Source organism: Cyprinus carpio, unplaced genomic scaffold, assembly GCF_018340385.1.
Source record: "Cyprinus carpio isolate SPL01 unplaced genomic scaffold, ASM1834038v1 S000006613, whole genome shotgun sequence".
NCBI lineage: Eukaryota > Metazoa > Chordata > Actinopteri > Cypriniformes > Cyprinidae > Cyprinus > Cyprinus carpio.
Genome location: NW_024879252.1, coordinates 300,304 through 319,226, shown reverse-complemented (window position 1 = coordinate 319,226; position 18,923 = coordinate 300,304). Strand labels below are relative to the sequence as shown.

At 35.0% G+C, this 18,923-nt stretch overlaps 1 protein-coding gene across 1 annotated transcript in view; it reads right to left on the bottom strand.

Annotated features, from left to right (window-relative positions):
• Positions 1-17,967, bottom strand: part of LOC109104084 (stromal interaction molecule 1-like) — a 37,420-nt gene extending 19,453 nt beyond the window's left edge. Inside the window, 6 exon segments of the mRNA XM_042754905.1 lie at positions 476-591; positions 1,412-1,523; positions 4,365-4,479; positions 8,168-8,298; positions 16,113-16,243; positions 17,671-17,967. Of these exon segments, the coding sequence (XP_042610839.1) occupies positions 476-591; positions 1,412-1,523; positions 4,365-4,479; positions 8,168-8,298; positions 16,113-16,233 (595 nt within the window). The 5' untranslated portion in view covers positions 16,234-16,243; positions 17,671-17,967.
• Positions 17,968-18,923: the final 956 nt, after the last annotated feature.

The window sequence follows — 18,923 nt, the reverse complement described above, 5'->3', positions numbered from 1 at the left end:
TTCCTGCATACAAAGACTTTAATCAGTGATACATCCTAAATGCCAAAGCATTGTTGGTTGATAGAGTGTTTTCCAGATAAATGCAAGTCCAAACTAACAGTTGGCTGTTTCTCAGATACTAATCCTAAATCCAAAGTAACACCACGTTTGAATTTCTACTGCTCCTCCCATATATAGATCAGCAATTGCTGGCAATTCACTACAAGTAGTCTAAAGCCCAAGTAGATAAGCAGGTTCTTCTGAACTTATTTGCATGTTTAAGTGGGCTATCGACCGTCAGATGTGATAAGACACCTCAGCAGCTGCCTCGCGTTTGAACATGTTTAAAGTTACAGACAGATTACAACAGAAACAGAAATAATCACACCTCAGCAGACCCAAGGTACAGATCGCTTCAAACATTTCTAGAAAATACATACGAGTTGAATGTTTTGGTTTGGTTTATGATGGTCTACCAGAGGGAAATCTCACTCACTCATAGGAGCTCCAAACAGAACTGTATCCAGAGCCTTGAGCTGTAGTTTCTGAAAGTGACTCCGGTCCAGAATCTTCAGGACGGTCTGCGTCAGAGTGACGTTCTTCACCGCCAATCTAGAAACGAGAAAAATAAATCAATACAAAAGTGCAGCAGATGCGCCCTGAGTAAGAGGTCAGACTTATTGAGTCAAATAGAAAAATGAGTTTCAGAGTTTTAAATCCATGAATGATGCTCTCAGCGGTCAAGTTTTGAGTTTCAAGTAATTCTTGTCTCGCTAAAAGTGGAATAAATGCTCAGTTAGGATAAGTGTCAAGTGTTTCCCATTACACTCAGACCAAACTAATTCAACCAGCATGTCAGAAGTTAAGAGCACAGTCTCAAATGTGTTTAACACATCCTGCACTATTTTTTTTTTTAACTGCTGTGTTTAATTTCTTCACTACTAGTACCACCAAATGGCACAGATGGCCATTTTTGGGGAAAAGAAACAGATTTACAAAATTCCAGTTGTCTGTGCATATTAAACTGTGATATAATCAATTTTATGAATATACTTACACACTACCATTCAAAAGTTAATGTTCACAAAATAAAAGAAATTAATACTTTTATTAAGCAAGGATACATTAAACTGTACAAAGGTGATTCTGAAGGATCATGTGACTCTGAAGACAAATGACTTCTGAAAATTCAGATTTGCCATTACAGAAATAAAATTTATGAGTAATATTTCACATTATTATTTTTGTTGTGCATAAAATATTTTTTAACAGTAGTGTGTATGTACATGTGTAGGCACATATAATTATATATACATACGATGCAATATTATAATAACACAATTAATAAATGATATTACATAATATTATAATAATTACACACAGCAGCTTTAAAGAAACACTCTTCTTGTTAATTACTGCTGTTCAAACTCACCGAGGCATGGATGTACCATTGAAATTCAACTTCCGGAAGGCTTCCGCATATTGTGGCAGCTCGAGGTAGTCGATAAGCCAATCCACAACCTCATCCACTGTCCAGTTGTACACTGGAGAACAGAAACACAAACTAGAATCAGGCCAAATTCATAAACATCGCAACGTGCCAGAATTCATTTATCAAAACAAGCTGATAAATGCTGTGTAATACAACGTGTGACCAAAAGTGGGTGGTTTTGACTTAAAATGAGTCTCCTAATGGAGTTTTTAATTTAGTAAGAATCGTGACGGTTTTTTAAAAACAAATCGTTACATCATCAGAGGTCTGCAGGGAATAGAGCGTGACTAAGAGCGTCAATATCTGATTTTGAAGAAGCTTCTTTTTCATGCTAAATTCATCTTAATTGATAAATGATCCTATTCATACGGTGCAATTTATTTTTGGCCTTTAAAATTGTTGTTTGTACGACTCTGACTGTACAATATGAGCCTGCTGAGATCTTTGGTAGAAGCCAAATCTTTCATTTCAGACTGAACTATCTGTATTTTAGAACAAGCTTTCTCAAACTGGGGTTTATGAGGAAACTGAAAGGGATTTGTGAGGTATTAAAAGCTAATAATGAATTCAAATAATAAAATAAAAAATCCATATAAAATATAATCTATATTAAAAAAATAATAATAATAATTTAATAAATAAAAAATAGTGAATAAAAAAATCTAACTAAAACACTTACTAAAAAAGATTAAATATTATTTGTTTTCATATTTGAAGTGATTTGTTTTCCTACATGTCAGCTGACTTTTTGGGACATGGCTAGCATTGACTGGGTTATCTGCAGTGTCACATTCTGACGATGAAACAAAAGGAAATTTGCAAAAACACAGAAACATATTTGCCAGAGGCTAAGATTTATCGCAATTAATCAGCCGTCAATGGCAATGACACACTAAGCGATCAAAACTGCCCATGATATTTGAATGAAAAGGGAAAAAGACACCAAAAATAAAGCATACACAGCAGAGGGACAGCTGGCATAACCATCCAGTACCATCACATTTTAAAGGAGTATAAATATTACACTGGCATAAATAACAGAGATAATCACTGTCACACCACATTTGAAACACATTTGACTGCCAGCTCTCAATGAAAACACTGTAAGAGTATATCTCTCTCTCGCGTCACGCCTGACCATAGCACAAAACTGTGCTTAGTGTGTGTGTGTGTGTGCACTGCTCGGCTGGGACAGATTGGCTTTCATAGCCTTGGCTCTTCAGCTGTGGTTTGAGGAAGAGCTGCAATGCAGGATAAAACTGACCAGAGACAGAAATAAAAAGAGAGGACCAGGGGAAACACTAAGAGAAAGCCTGAACCCGCAACAGACAATGTGGAGGGTTTATTGTCAGATCCAAGTATATTTGCCAAAATGTACAGTATACAACCATTTATTTTAAATGTACTTTTTTTTCAGGATTTTTTTGAAATAAAAATCTTCTGTAACAAATGTCCTTCCTGTCACTTTTGATCAAATTAGTTAGTACTTGCTGAAGGAAAATATGAATAACCAAATAAAAATAAATAAATAAATAAACAAATAAATCTTACTGACTCAATTTCAGTGGTAGTGTAAATAACATTTTATTGCACTAAATTATCACTGGATAAATTATAAAGGGATAATCAATGACGCAGTCACAATATGTTTATTTCTTCCAATGAAGACAATAAAGATTTCTAACTGACAAGTTGGTTGCTGAATAACTAGTATTTTATGTTACCCTGCAAAGTTTTGTTCATGATTTGAGAATGAGGTCATGCAAACCGCTCATGTTGATATCAGCCTCTTACCTTACCAAAAAAATAAATGGGAAGCGTTTCCTCTTTCATTTTGAAACCCAATAGGCCAATTTATTATGTTGTCCTAACTTTACACTAATATATGGTTATTTAATTCAGCAGGTTTTCTTTTTCTTTCAGAAACAAACCTGTGACATTTCGGTCCACAATCACTGCATTGTGCAGCAGTATATCAACTGCAGCCAGCAGCACACCCTTTTATTCCCTTTAGCTTTAGTTTTACCAAGGCCTCATTCACATTTATGGGCAGGACGCACATGTTGAGTGTTCTGGAGCGGATCTGGAGTTTATCTGGATTTGGAGGAGGTGTTGAAAACCACTGAAAAGTGGCTCCCTAAGTGTTCACACTCCTGCAGTTAAGAGGCCCATTTAAGTTAACACTTAACACAACACATGCCCTACATAAAAGAACCATGTCCTAGCATTATGATTGTACCATGTTACATTAGAATTTAAATTTTCATTACTACTACTACTACTACTAAAATTGAAATATTTATGTTGTAATATTTTAACGTAAAATAAAAAGTAAATATAATACAATTATATAAATATAATTAAATATAATTATTAATTACAATAATAATAATAAATATTGTATTGAACGTTTACAGTTTACAGACTGTGAAATAACATAAATGGTATGACAATAATAATATAATTATATAATATTGATTTACCATCATATTAGCATGGCCAAGTAACTTAAAAGAAAACCATGTTATTTATAATACATTTCCAGAAATGCCATGGTAAAACCATCTGGTATCACAGAATGAATCTGGGATGTATTTTAATTAATCAACCTATTTTTTTCCACATCATTTTATCCAACTGTACAGTTTAAGGCACACTGTGCAGTCAACTGAAAAAAAAAAAAAAAAAAAAAACCTTGATGTAAAAAAAATAATAATCTGACTTTGATGTATTCAGGTCAGCAAAAACCTTCTAAGAATCTGAGTCTGCATTAGCAAAGGTCAACCAATGAGTTGTTTTTCAATAAAAGGTACAACATATTCCACTGCATGTGAGAAAAGCATGACATGCAGCTTTCTGCGTTTATGGGTCATTATGAAAGAGTTGTGCTCACCTTTCGAACTCTTCCAGGCATTCCACAGGTCCTCCACGCTTATGAGCTGGTCGTCACCGTGGAAAGTGTTGTGCTTTGCTTTGGGGTCATTGTAGTTGAGGTCCTCTCTTAAAAACTGTTGGATAACAGGGAACAAAATGAAATCTATTTCAATAGGCATCTCAATGATACCAGTGCATTCAGAATATGATCGCTTTATTCTCCACTAGCAGAGATTTTTTTTTTTTTTTTTTAAATGTTTCCTTTATAAAGAGCTTGAGAGCAGAGATATATTTATTTTTATATTTCCTCAATAAAGACCTTGAGATGGAGATGTGTAGAATAATTTGTTTGCAGACAACTGCAAAAAAGTAAACAGACACTGAATGCATTCCTTAAAAATTACTATAGCGGTACCATGGTACAGTGAAGATATCAGCTGACGATAAAATAAAATTAAAAAGTAAAAATAAAAAAAAGTAAAAACCATATATAAAATAAAATATATAAAATAATAATTAAACAATAAAATTAAATAAAAATAATACCAAAAATACATAAAACAATATTATAAAAAAATAAAATAAAAAATAAAAAATACAAATAATGCGATAAAATAAAAATATTAAAATGCCATAAAACAAAATAATATTAAAAATATAACAAATAAATAAATAAATAGATAAATATTTTTGCTAATGGATAACAGAAGCCTTTACAGTCTTAACAGACACTATGTAAGGACTTAGATTTTAACCCGGCTATGACACACAATACTACATTTTGTTAGTCGCTTGGTTTCCAAGCCCATAGTCCTGCTCACACCAAACACTGACTGGAGCAAAAATACAGTTTGTTTGACCATCATGAGCAAATGACCAGAACGTAATTCAATGACAATAAACTGTTTACTCTAGGAAACATTTAACAGCCAACTCAATGGACAAAAACTCTCTAACACGTAGACGGCATGATGTTTTAAGACATTCTGGGTCTATTAACACCATTGGGTTTTCTGAACATATATAGAGCAAAGACTCTGTTTGCTCAGACACAGCAGACGGCAAAAATGATTAGGGTTGCACGATAAATATCGGCCAATAATTTATGCGCATCTCGTCAGTAAAGCCGGTTATCTAATCAGCGGTAAATTCCATCAAGTGCATGATTTCACATAGAGCAGCTGTTACTACACAGAGCCGTTGTTAACTAACAAGCTGCGCAAATCCACGTTCATTATCAGTGTGGATTTGCAAAGCTTGTCAGTTAATTATCGGCCGATATTTATTGTGCACCCCTAAAAATGATTACACAACATAACACAACAGAAGGTCAGAGTGCAAGTCACAGAATATTTAATACGGTAAAGAGCTTCAAACTGTGGTTAAACTGCAACCACTGTGGGAGATTTGTCATAAATGTGTATAGACTTAGATACACCTGACAAACCAAACCTGCTCTCTTGAAATCAAATTTGTTGTTTTAACAGCATTCAAAATGGCTTATGACTGACATATCAAAAACATGTAGAGATGCTTGACTTTTTCCCACAGTGGCAATTCAAATCCACAATTTCACTGGAAATGCTGTCACCAAGGCATAAAAAAAGAAATGAGTCATGGTTTTCAGATAAAGGCCAAGACATTCATCGACTTGCCCACTCAAAGACAAGTGCTGAGCAAGATGAGCAAGACTGCTGTGTGGAAACCAACACTGAACATAGCGTAACCGTTTCTATCAGCTACATTTTGTGATTGTAAAATGCACTACATGCCTTCAAATCATCATTTTGAGATTTTGGAACACCAACTCTCACAAGAATATCAGGATGCTTGCAAATCTATGGTTGCCATTCCGTCAGATTTGCCTTGATGCTGCTTCGAGGAGGCTGGAGGCAGCAGGACAGCACGCCTACACAACATATCGTGCGACTGAAGGATGCCAGGGAGGGGCAGGCCCTGCGTATGCTTCCAAAACGACACCCAACGAAAACGATGACTGGCTTTTCTTGGGCAAACGGCCACCGGTTCAAAAGCAGCATCAGAGATTTTGGATACCATTCATAAAAGAGTTGTGGTACAAGAGGCATATGTGTGAGTTTATTGCTTAGAAACATATTGCTGAAAGAATGAACAGCCCTAGTCTGTCGGGACTTGTCTTTCATTGCAGCTTTGAGTGGGTTAATGTTGCTTAATGTTAGCTAGTGGGCCATTTCACATTTGGTAGCAGCTAGGCTAACTTCATGTGGGTGAAAGAGAAAAACAGATTGCATTAAAATGAAACAATGCAGGTTCACTGAAAAACATTTAAAACTTATAAGACTAATTCTAACTTAAGATAACTTTTAAATAGTTTTATTATCAAATCTCTGTAGTTTTTATTGTAGGGTGCAAAACATATTGCAATGCAAAAGCGATGCTTGAGAGATGAACAAATAAACATTCATAAAAAGCCTGAAGTATCACATATGATACTTATATTTGAATGATTTTTGAGATTTGAATGAAAAAAGGGATGTGGAGGATTGTGTACAACAGGCTTTTCAGCAATATTTTGATTGTGTTGATTATTTCGAATCCTAAAAATCATGTATTAAAAAGTATTTATAGACTTAACAAAATGCTAAAGGCGGGAACCTCCAAAACAACATAAGATGCAATGCAACGCCTAAAGATGTCTGCTTGAAAGTGCACGGCTGTAACAATGTTACTTAAAAGAAAAGTACATAAAACGCAAACATGCCGAGAAGGTTATGCATCTTATTTTTCAATGCGAAACAAGCTATTTCCTGTAAATGTACAAGACGCCTAATTCATTGGCCAGTTGAGATAAATTACTTAAAAGATATCAAATGTAGGTAAACAGTAAAACGTGCACTATAAACTAGTGTGATTATGACTTTGATAATGAATTAAAATAAAATTATAACAAATACTGATTTGTAAAACCTAAAATAACAGCTGACACTGGAAGCCTTCAACATTCAAGCTAAAAATAGCTGCGCACATACAATAAAAATAAACAGGATATGCCACTAAAAACATTTACTACTTCTACTGAAAACCACTGCATTAAAGCATCTGGATAAACCAACTGACAAGTTGGTTTATGGATAGTTAGTATCATAACTACCTTGACTTATTCTTATTCCTGAGAAGTTTCTGGAGCTCACAGACATCTGAGATGTGACTAGGGATAACTGCTGAGAAAACGAGCAAAAATATGTCCTTTCACAAGACTAGTCTGCATGCCATATCCTTGAGCGATAGAATGCTGTTGACAGATTCATCATCTCATAACCAGTTGGGCAAAAGTCTTTAAGATGAAGGTCAAAAACACATGACAAATGACATGCACAAGTGTAGACTAGTAAAGCCTCTATCTTTTATTCTTTTGTAATCAGTGGATTTATTAAGTGACAGGTCAGGCTGATCCTAGATGAGCACTCTTTCTGCAGGAGTTTGTAATTTTTTAAAATAATCTCTGAGATAGCTGTATTGGATCGTGAATTTTTGCAGAAAATAAATTTGAAAAATACTTCCAAAACCATGGCAGTCTATTGTACTCCATAGAGTAAATGAACAGATAGCTAGTAAAATGAAAAACATAAACCTAATATCAACAAGCATCAGGATACCTATTAGCCTGCTGCAGTTTACTCATTCACCATCATGCTGAGTTGAACATTAATGCTATGAGAAAAATTAATCAGCTGCTTAATCAGCTACACTGAGAGTGAGGTTAGAAAAGAACAAAGGTCAAGCAGCTGCCTAATTAACCAAAAGTTGGCCACTCAAAAGCAGCTTTAGAAGTAATTCACTGACCCCATCGGTTTCCAAAACATCCACATTCCCATTGTCATCGTCGTCCATTTGCTTGTGGATGTTGCGAATGGCCTCAAAACTGAGGATGGCGTTCTCATCCTGGCAGAGCAGCTCATCAATGCGGCAAAGCTCTGAAGAAAAGAGACAGACACAGTTACTGAGATACTGAAACAAACCAAGCTGCATACAATTCAAATTCTTAAATTACCACTTATTTATTATATTTATAATTCATGTTCTGGATCCTTGTAATCTTTAAATGAAATGCCAAAGCCAATATCTTACAGACTAGGCCAATGGCTGACAAAACTGAAATATGATTTCACACTATATAATTTAAAGACAGCAGATAACATGCACAACAATTGCTGCAATGAACCTTATATTTTACATAAAGAATCAAAATGCTATATTACTTTTTTTTCCATACATCAATTATTTTCTTTAACAGTTCTGTTAAATAATATATTAGATAAAAAAATAAATTGATATGGGAATTTTTAAAATTAAAAATGCTGCTGACAGATGTTTTCGCATTATTATTATTATTATTATTATTATTTTTTTTTTTTATTTTTTTTTTAATGCCAAATATGGGTTGCTATATACTAGTTTTGGCGATTTATTGTTCAAACACTAAATGTTCTGGCAAAGTATTATTAGGACTAGGTCCTTCCTTGTATCAAACATCCACTTTTTATAAATCCTGATGGATAAAATAAAGCCTGGTCATATAATTTTTCTAGTTTATTATCCTGTTTCACACAACCATACAACAAATTAATACAAGTAAAGTTATGGAAGTAGAGATGCAAAAGGCAATTCACGATTACTTGTAAGTACTCATTTTGCAGATGCTTTTATCACTTACGTTATGTTCCACATCACTAGTGCAACCTGGGATCAAGTGCCTTGCTTAATATCACAATGATGAAAGATCCTTTTGAGTTTCAAACATGTAGTCTTTCGTTTACCAGCCAAGATCTTTAACCATTACACCATCCTATTGAAGCATTGTTGGTTTTTAATTGAGAACTAGCACATTAAACAGGACCACATCAAACAATAAAAGAGAGCCTCTTTGGAAATAAAGGTGAGATAAAAACCCAATATGGCCTGTTGCCTTAGCAAAAGTTAACTTAATTTTCAGGGGCCACAAAGCACTCTTAGATGAGAACATTGCGTGCTAATGAAGACATAAAATGAGAGCACCGTATCCAATTCCAGAATTCAGAGATGCTTCTAAACAACCTTCTCCAAATCCCACTGTGTCCGTGGAGGTTTCCAGCTCAAACTGTGAGGGGAGCTAAAAATAGACCCGGCTGTGGTATTAACTAAAACTAGCAAACAACTATTTTTAGGCCGCAAATCTGCACAGCTGTTGTGTTACCACATTCAAGGTTCTGAGGGCCAGGAAAGCTCTGGTTTGTGCGGAGCGAACCTGGAGTAGCTTGTATGAACGTTCACAAGTGGGTCAGGGCGTGTGGTACTAGAGAAACTGGCTGTGATGTATCCAGTCGTGTTTATGTATATCAGAGTGTTATAACACAAAGAAACCGGTCCAAGAGCTTCATGAGCTGCAGAAATACACCTTGCCATCTGTTTTTTCATAACACAAGGCATTTAGAAACTTAAGAGGAGACGTCTCTTAAAGCTCTCCCTGAACAGAGACAGAAGTCTATCTAAGCCTTTTAAAGTCACCTTGAAGGCTTGATAGATGATTGGAAACCAAGTTGGGGGCTGGTAAATGGAAATGAAGAGAAGCATATCTGGTTTCTGAAATGTATCACTTACCAAGTAGAATGAACTACAACCTTTATGTTAGATGTATCGTCTTGAATACCAGGCTGTGCTCAAAACAAATTGAGCAAACCTGAAGAAACTGAGCAATATCTATTTGTTGCTGAAATACTTGTCTTGGGCTATGTAATCACAAGTGATCAGCAAGGACAGATTGCTGCTTTACACCCGTTAGTAACATGCTAGTCTCCTGCCTAGTTACATCTCCTGTGACATCCTGTGACATCCTGTGATCGGATTTCAAGAGGAGGGTCTCTTTTGGGACTCTTGTTAAATGTGTCACTGTTACTGCATGTTAATGTAGCAAATAAGCCCACTTCCCAAAAAAAAAAAAAATAAAAAAGTGTTACATTATTTTTCCCCAAATATATACTTTTAGAGTCTGCACAAACTACCATTCTAAAGTTTGTTTTTGAAAGTAGTCGCTCACCGAGGCTTGGTACAGTTTAAAATACCTCTCTCTATTGTAATATATTTTAAAATGTGATCAATTCCTTTGATGCAAAGCTGAATTTTCAACATCATTACTTCAGTCTTCAGTGTCACATGAGCCTTCAGAAATCATTCTTATATGCTGATTTACTGCTCAAGAAGCATTTCTTATTATTATCAATGTATAACAGTTGTGCTGCTTAATGTTGTGTGATACTTTTTTCAGTGATTAAAAAGTTCAAAAGAACAGCATTTATTTAAAACAGAAATCTTTTATAACATTTCAAATGTCTTTAAAGTAACTTGAGTATTTAATGCATCCTTGCAGAATAAAAGTATTTTCTTCCAAAAAATACTTGTGAATGGTAGTGTATATACACAAAATATGTGAATAAATAAATATTCAAAATAATAATAATTCATATTACATTTATATATAATTTTAATCCAAGCACAAATTAGATGTTTCAACCAGATTGCATCAAAACAACAAACAAAGAAAATTACACTGCATTATTGTGACTTTTAGGTCCAAAACTTACATTTCCCTTGTACAGATTTACAATGCTACAAAAGCTTGATTGCATTTCGTTATGATTTATCAGAAAGAAATTCATTGACCAACACACATTTCGCAAAACTGCCACATCAAACATGTTGCATAACCCATCAGTTCTCTTTTAGTGGTCATGGTGAGCAACAGTTTGGAGAAAACTCAGCTAGTTAGTTCAACATTTAAAGTTACCTACCAAAATAACAGCAAGGAAACGCTATTGACCCCCTGATAATAGTGAGAAGAATGATTAAGAATAGGACGACACACTTGCAACGCATTTGCATACTTGCATAGAGTATCTTTCTGGCTTTTGGTTACCTGCTGTTGTCCCATATAAAGTGCTTTATATAACCTAAACAGGCCTAAGATCAAAACCACTGGTCAAAGCCACGAACACTGCCTTTGTAAGAAACATGATTCTCTGTATCTAATTAGAGTTCAGGGAATACAGTTATGTAATGCAAAAGTCCCCTTACAACAATTATAATAGTCTAGCTAGACAAGAAAAAGTAAATCATCAAATAAACTTGATATAATGGATTTTATCTAGAAAGAAAGAGGACAACAAGCCACTAGTTATTTTCTGTCAATCTGCGGTTATATAACAGACAGGACTAAGGAGATGAGGGGCCAGCTGCATTTTTGGGGAGGCTGAAAACTAGCACACCAACTGTGGGACATTGTCTTCTCCAACAGGACTGGAAACAAATCCAGACCAGTGGCATGAGTTTTGTACTGTCTGAACCCTGACCATCAGCCTCAGGAGACGCTGAGCTCCATCGGTGCGGTTCTCAGACCTTACACGTACAGCAAGTTCCAAAGATCAAGGCCTGTGGAGGCATGATGGGTAATGATCCTCTCTGCTGAAGCTTGAAAGAGTTTTTGGTCACAGAGAGGCTGATGTGGTCAAGAAATATTTAATAAAATGGGATAAGAGCTGACGTTTTAGGACATACACTACTGTTCAAAAGTTTGACGTCGGTAAGACTTTTTGGACCTTTTCAAAAAAAGTCTCTTATGCTCAGCAAGACTGCATTTTTTTGATAAAGAATATGGTAAAAACAGTAATGTTGTGAAACATTACTACAATTCAAAATAACTTTTCTATTTGAATATATTTTAAAATGTTATTTATTCCTGTGATGGCAAAACTGTTACATGTTGTAAAGTTTATTTTATTTCAAATATTTTTTTTTTTTTTATGGTTTTAGTAAACTATTATAACCCTGGTGATCAAGAAATATTCTTACTATTATCAATGTTGAAAGCAGTTGTGCTGCTTTTTTGGAAACCGTGATACATTTTGATGATTTGCAATAATTTAAAATTTAAATTGTTTTTAACATTAGAAATGTCTTTACTGTCACTTTTGATCAAGTTAACGTGTTCTTACTGAATAAAGGGACACTATCATAGAGGTGTTGGAAGATTAACATTAATTCATAAACCGTTTTCTTGTCATTTTGTAATGAGTTTGTAACAACATCATGGTTAGAACGGGGAAGAGGAAAAAAAAAACAGGAAAAAAAAAAACGGAAACCCCAAACTTCCTTGAACGCTTGTGACTGAATTCGATAAAGGCCAAAGTTGCCACATTTCCCATGTGCCGGTTAATCTAAGTGCTGGGAAAGCCAGGAAAACTCCATTATCTAAGACTAATTTCTGTGTCTTAATGTCTCTTTATGCTGTCTATATAAGTGACTTGGCATGTTATTTTTTTAAAGTGAAGTGAAGTGACATGTGGCCAAGTTTGGTGAACCATACTCAGAATTTGTGTTCTGCATTTACCCATCCAAGTGCACACATGCACACTGTGAACACACACACATTGTGCCTGATGCAAAGAATAAAATATCTTAAAGAAATATAAGCATTGTAAGACACCCATACATGATATACACATACCCACAGCTACTGAAATTTAAAGCAACGAGCCCAACCTGCTCAGAAAAGATAGAACACACCAGTAGCATACAGTGTACAGCATGATAATTTGCTTTGCAAACTTCTTACTCTTAAAAAAATATTTACATTAACCTGTTTCAGATGCAAAATAACAACCTATGGTATGTTATTTCCACAGTCAGAGAGAGAACAATGTTATGTTTAGATTCAGAATAGCATGCTACTTTATCTTTGCAGTATATATGTGTGTGTGTGTGTGTGTGTGTGTGTGTGTGTGTGTGTGTGTGTGTGTGTGTGTGTTTGTGTGTAAAGTATGCAAATTCTCTGCATGCACAAGATATCCAGGTTATCTGCTACATTTACTTAAACGTGTAGTATAAACTTCATTTCCAGTGTTATGAATGTGGTGGAAGTAATGTTTTTATCACTATGGTATGCTAAACGTACACTACTTGTCTCGTACACAAATATGCATTAAAGATGCAAAATAATCATGTGTTACTACTACAAATACCAAGAATAGCATACTATTGATTGGAATAGTAGACCTGGATCGATTTGCAAAGTTACAGGTGACTTTCTACAGGTCAGATCAGTGCAAAATTTAGTGTGAAATATGGTGGACAGTGACACATACACTACAGGTCATTCAACCAGTAGCTGGACGGTGTTTTATCACTTAATGACTGGGCTCTATTCCAGTTCTACAAAAGCTTTGAAATACACTCTGGACTTTAGGCAGTTTTCCCAAAGGGCTCTTAAGTCATTACACTGCAATCAAGATCAGACGGTTTGATTCACTAACATAACACAGAAAAGCCAGAACACTAGAAGGCCATAGCTATTCATTGTAAAAGACAACTTTTTTTTTTTTACGTCTTTAAGTTGTACTACACAAAAGCCATTGAGGCATAACGTGATTGATGACAGACAAATATAACTTAAACATCAGTCAGGTTCACATGTAATAATACTATGTAAAAAGCAACTGCATTAAGAAAATTGTCCACTTAACATTTGCGTTGAGCTTCATAAATAAGATATGGAAGGAAGAAAATAAGATTAAATCTAAAACTCAAAAAATCATCATACTGGTTACAAGCCAATAATGCACTTCCAGGGTTCCCAGGGTTATCTGAACAATGACATGGAAAAACAAAGTGAAAGTGATGTGACATGTCCCATACTTGGAATTTGTGCCCTGCATTTAAGCCATCCATGTGCACACACACACATCGGTGAGTGGTGAACAAACACACAAACACCGTGAACACACCCCCAGAGCAGTGGGCAACCATTTTTGCCACAGTTCCCAGGGAGCAGTTGGGGGTTCTGTGCCTTGCTCATGGGTCTCACCTCAGTCGTGGTACTGAGGGTGGAAGAGAGATCACTGGTAATTCACTTCCCTTACCTACAATTTATTTTTAATTAATTAATATATTTGCATTTTTAAGGCTGAACATAAACATATTTTCATTATTGCATGATTATTTAATAAATTATACACTTCTGCATTATTTATAATTATACGCTTATAAATTACATTATACTATATGTACTTTTCCATGTCTCCTCAATGACTGAAAGAGAAGGAATCCCTCAGGCTGAGTGCAGTGTAGAGAGTAACACTGACCCTTCCTCCTCCTGTTGGTGCAAGCGAGCGGTCAGTCACATGTGTGTAGGATGGTCGAACTTAAGGCCCGCGTATACTTCACATTCAGCTTTCCTTTCAGTCTCGTGCACAGCCGCTTCCGCACCGCTTTCAAAAGTCTACCGCAGATGAGCGCGGACGGATGAGATTGACACATGCGCAGTACCACAGGGTGCGCAGCTGTCCGTGAGCCCTTCTTGATGACGAAAATAACGTAATGCCAACGGTGCACGGACGGACGAAATATACTTTGGCCTTTACGCAATCGACAAACGACCGTTTTTTGCCTTATTGCAACTCTGTTCTGGACTTGCACAAACTGCTTTGCAATGCAATCATTTTCCAAAATGTCATTTATGTGAAAATATGAAGTCTGCTAATGCCCGTTAACACAGGCCAGAGACACTGAAGACGGACACAAAGAGAAAATACTGTAGCAGGCAGATCACTCACTGTTCATGATGCACGAACTATTGAAAGAAAATCCTCAATATTGATTTGGGGGTTTATATGAACGTGTTTCTGAGGGGAGCTGACTGTCTTTTGAACAGTTTACGTCGTATAATTTCCCAAAGCTTGTCAGAACATTCTGTTTTTGCTTCAAATTGGGTTATTATTGAATCAGATTATGTGTATGATTATTATTATATAACTAAATGATATGAAATGATATAAATGAAATGTATATGAATATATAACTAAAATTAAATAACTAATTACAGATTAAGGTTAAATAAAGATGTCAGTCTTTAAATTTTTATTTTTAGGAAAAAATCAAAGAAAAAAAAACTAATTCTACTGTTTTTAATATTCTGTATGCTGCTCAAAATCAAAATATATTGTGTCCAGCGGGAATTTTATTTTTATTTTTTTTACCCAGTCATTTAAAAATAACACATAAGGTCAAAATCTCATACTGGCCCATGCCTAGTGTAATTTAGAATACTATGTATTTTGATTTAGAATACTATTTATAAATTTTTTGTTGTCTATAATTTTTCTTTGTTCTTTGAGTGTAACTTTATACAAAAATGTTCACATTATTGCATAATTTTCTAGGCCTGGACATCACTTTTTTATGACTTTTAAAATAAACCCATTGCCAAAATCAGAACTGATTCAAATTACAACAGAAAATCTGAATTAAAACAGAAAAGCCCCGCACACACCCCCACAACGCACACACTTTTGACTGAAACTGGTTTGTTTCGTAGAGCAAGCATCCGGGCAAGAAGCAACAGATCCCAATCATCACTTATAAGTCAACTTGTATGAACTCTAAGGACAAGCCACCCTTTATATGGGCATAAAACACATTTCAGAAGCAATTGTACGCGCTATGATGCTCTAGGCACCTTTATTTGACATGCTGCCACAAGTAAGGACAGTGCTTAACAGAGATTGCATTCCCTGACTATTCTCAGCCGGGCCACATTTAGACCCCCATACAATTTCTAAATAAGACTACAGCACTGGCACAGGGGGCTGCAAAGCACAGAGCACTCTAAAGTACATTTTGTTTGTTGATAAGGCCGTCAGCTATGATGACACAGCTACTTTTTATCCAATGTAAAATAATAATTCAGACAGTTCAAACTCACCTGAGACACCGTTGTCCGATGGTAAGGGGTCTGGGTTTACATGGTTGGATTTGTCCGCTCGACATTCCAACAAGAAGAATATACATACAATCCAGAAAGGCACCAATCTGCTGAGATCCATAGTGGGACAGCTGGTTTGGGATACGAGAGAGACAGATCATGTGAGCAAACCAACAATCCAACCCTGCATGTCAAGTCGTGTGTTAAAGTAATCCTGAGATGATATAAGGAAGAATGCAGACAACTGAAACACACTCTGAATAAGTCTACTTCCTCACTATATAGTAGGTGGAAAACAGCATGTCCAAAATTCAATCATACCACCCATATTCATACTATACAGAACATACTTCTTTAACGATGGCAAAGTAAGTTTCATTCAAACACAATAGTACATACTTTTGGACAGAGCATTAATGTCTTTAATTATGACACTTATTCTGCACATGCTGAAAGTAAAGGTAATAGATAAAAGACTATATTTTGAAGTATATGTTTGTTTGTTTTTTATGCTCAGTATTTTTCTTCTACTGTATGAACTTACAGTGCCTCTGAACTTAAAGTTTTCTATTTAAACTCAATAATAAATATTAAAAGTATTTAAAAGTAGTAATATATTGTGAAATATTAATAATGTGGGCACCACACCAGTTACACTATTTCTTTAAATGCATCATTTCTAACAGGTAAAAATTAAAGAATTATAACAATATAAAGGTAAAACCCACTCAGTAAGCAGAATATAAAAAGTGTTAAATCAATGTTAGTTATTTGAAGTAATTAAGATACAGTGGGTTAAACATTTGAACTCATGCTGTGCTGAAATTTACTTCCTGTAATTGACCTGAAAATTATTACTATTACTTTTTTTTTGCATTAATTTATTTAATTATTTATTCATGCTTTCAAAAACTTTTGACATTAAAATATTAGACGGAAAAATGACCCCCAGTAAAACACTGTTGAAAAACACAAACAGACAAACAAATAAATAAATGTGCAAAAACACCAAACAAGAAATGTTACAAACTGTTTTGTGTTTACAAAACGAATGCGACGGTTTTTTGTACGCATGACCTGTGATGAATGTTATCGAGTTACTCCCCTACTCACCTGCCAACTAGTTAACATTTCTAAGTGGAAACCATGTAACGTTAGTGTAACTATACTTACCATTTGAAAGGTTTACAGTCTTAAAGGTTTAGCTGTACCATATGAAGGGCACAGACTTTGCACATTAATAATCTTAATAATTAACACTGACATTAACCTACGTATCATATCTCCAGATATGGCTAAGGAGCAGTTCATAACTAGTAAGAGTTCCTTCACACGCATTTGCTTAACAATATCAGTCATAAACAGCTGATTCATAATCAACGACTCAGTATTATATTTGTTTTCATGCGGTTGAATGCGCAGCTGGCTTTGTAGCGACACGAGGCCACTGGTTTCCACCTTTCCCTCTTTCTAAACACCCAAATCCATCTCTAAACAGTCGTGTGATGTAAAACACAGCGAAAGCAAATGTTAAACGGTTTAAAATGAGCTGCGTTACCTCGGATCCTCGCGTAGACCGTCTCAGTGTTCGAGGTTCGTCTTCAGCTGCTCTCTCCTTCCATCAGACTCCATGGAGGCTTTGTACTGAAACACTCCTAAAACACACGAGCACACGGTTCTGTGCGGTTTCCCGTGCCGCCGATAAGAGAATACGGCAGGTGGACGTTGGTTCGCTCGTCCTCGGTCAGGGACGGAAGCATAGGAGGCCGAACGAGCTGTGCTTCCTCCTCGACTCACGCCGGGCTGGCAGTCTGCGGCGCGACGCATGCGCAGTCACACACTATGCCTAATATCGAACGGCCTCTGTTACAACCTTTATACAGTCTATGGTTACAACAAACACACACATGCTGCTTGTTATTTAATGGTGTCGACTTTAAATGCACTTACTTAGTTTTTATATTTAAGTAATGATATTTTCTAGTATGTTTATTAATGATTAGTGTGTTTATTATGTTTACCACAATTAAGGGTGTTTTATATTTTAAAAAATTATATAATTTGGCATTACTGTTTATAATATATAATATTATTATATAATATAACATTTAATATTAATCTACTGTTATTTTTTTAATATTTGCATGTACTTTATATTCCCCTTATAGTATTATACTTTTTATTAATATCATTTTAAAAATGCATATATGCTACAATGTAGTTTTTATGTTTAGTTAATGATTTTATAGTTAATTGATATCTCCTGACCCACTTGTGAACTTCACAAAAACCTTTTTGCAATTTTAGTTTTTCATTAGGTCAGTATTTAGTTTGTTTATTCTTTTACCACAATGAAGGGTGTGTTTTATGATAATCATATTAATAATAATTATTATAATATCTAATATAATTATATAATATTACATTCATTTTAATAATTATTATAAGGCTAATTTTTTATTTTATTTTTTTATCAAATATTTGCACATAGTACTTTATATTCCCTTATATTATTATACTTTTTATTCATATCATAATTTTTTCTTAATTTATGCACTTTTATCCAAAGTGACTTACATTACATTCAAAGTATAAATTTTATCAGAGGATGCATTCCTTAGGAATTCCTTAGGAAGTGGCCTTTTGACTGGTGAAAAAAAGAAAGTGCATTCACTGTTTGGTTGGCCACCCACATCTTTTTTTTGTGTGTTTTTTTTACTATTTTTTTTTTTTTTTACTAAACAGTTCATGTGAAGGAACTGCAGAGTGTGCTCGTGTCTGTGAAAAGATTACAGTGCCTCCGAGTGGCCT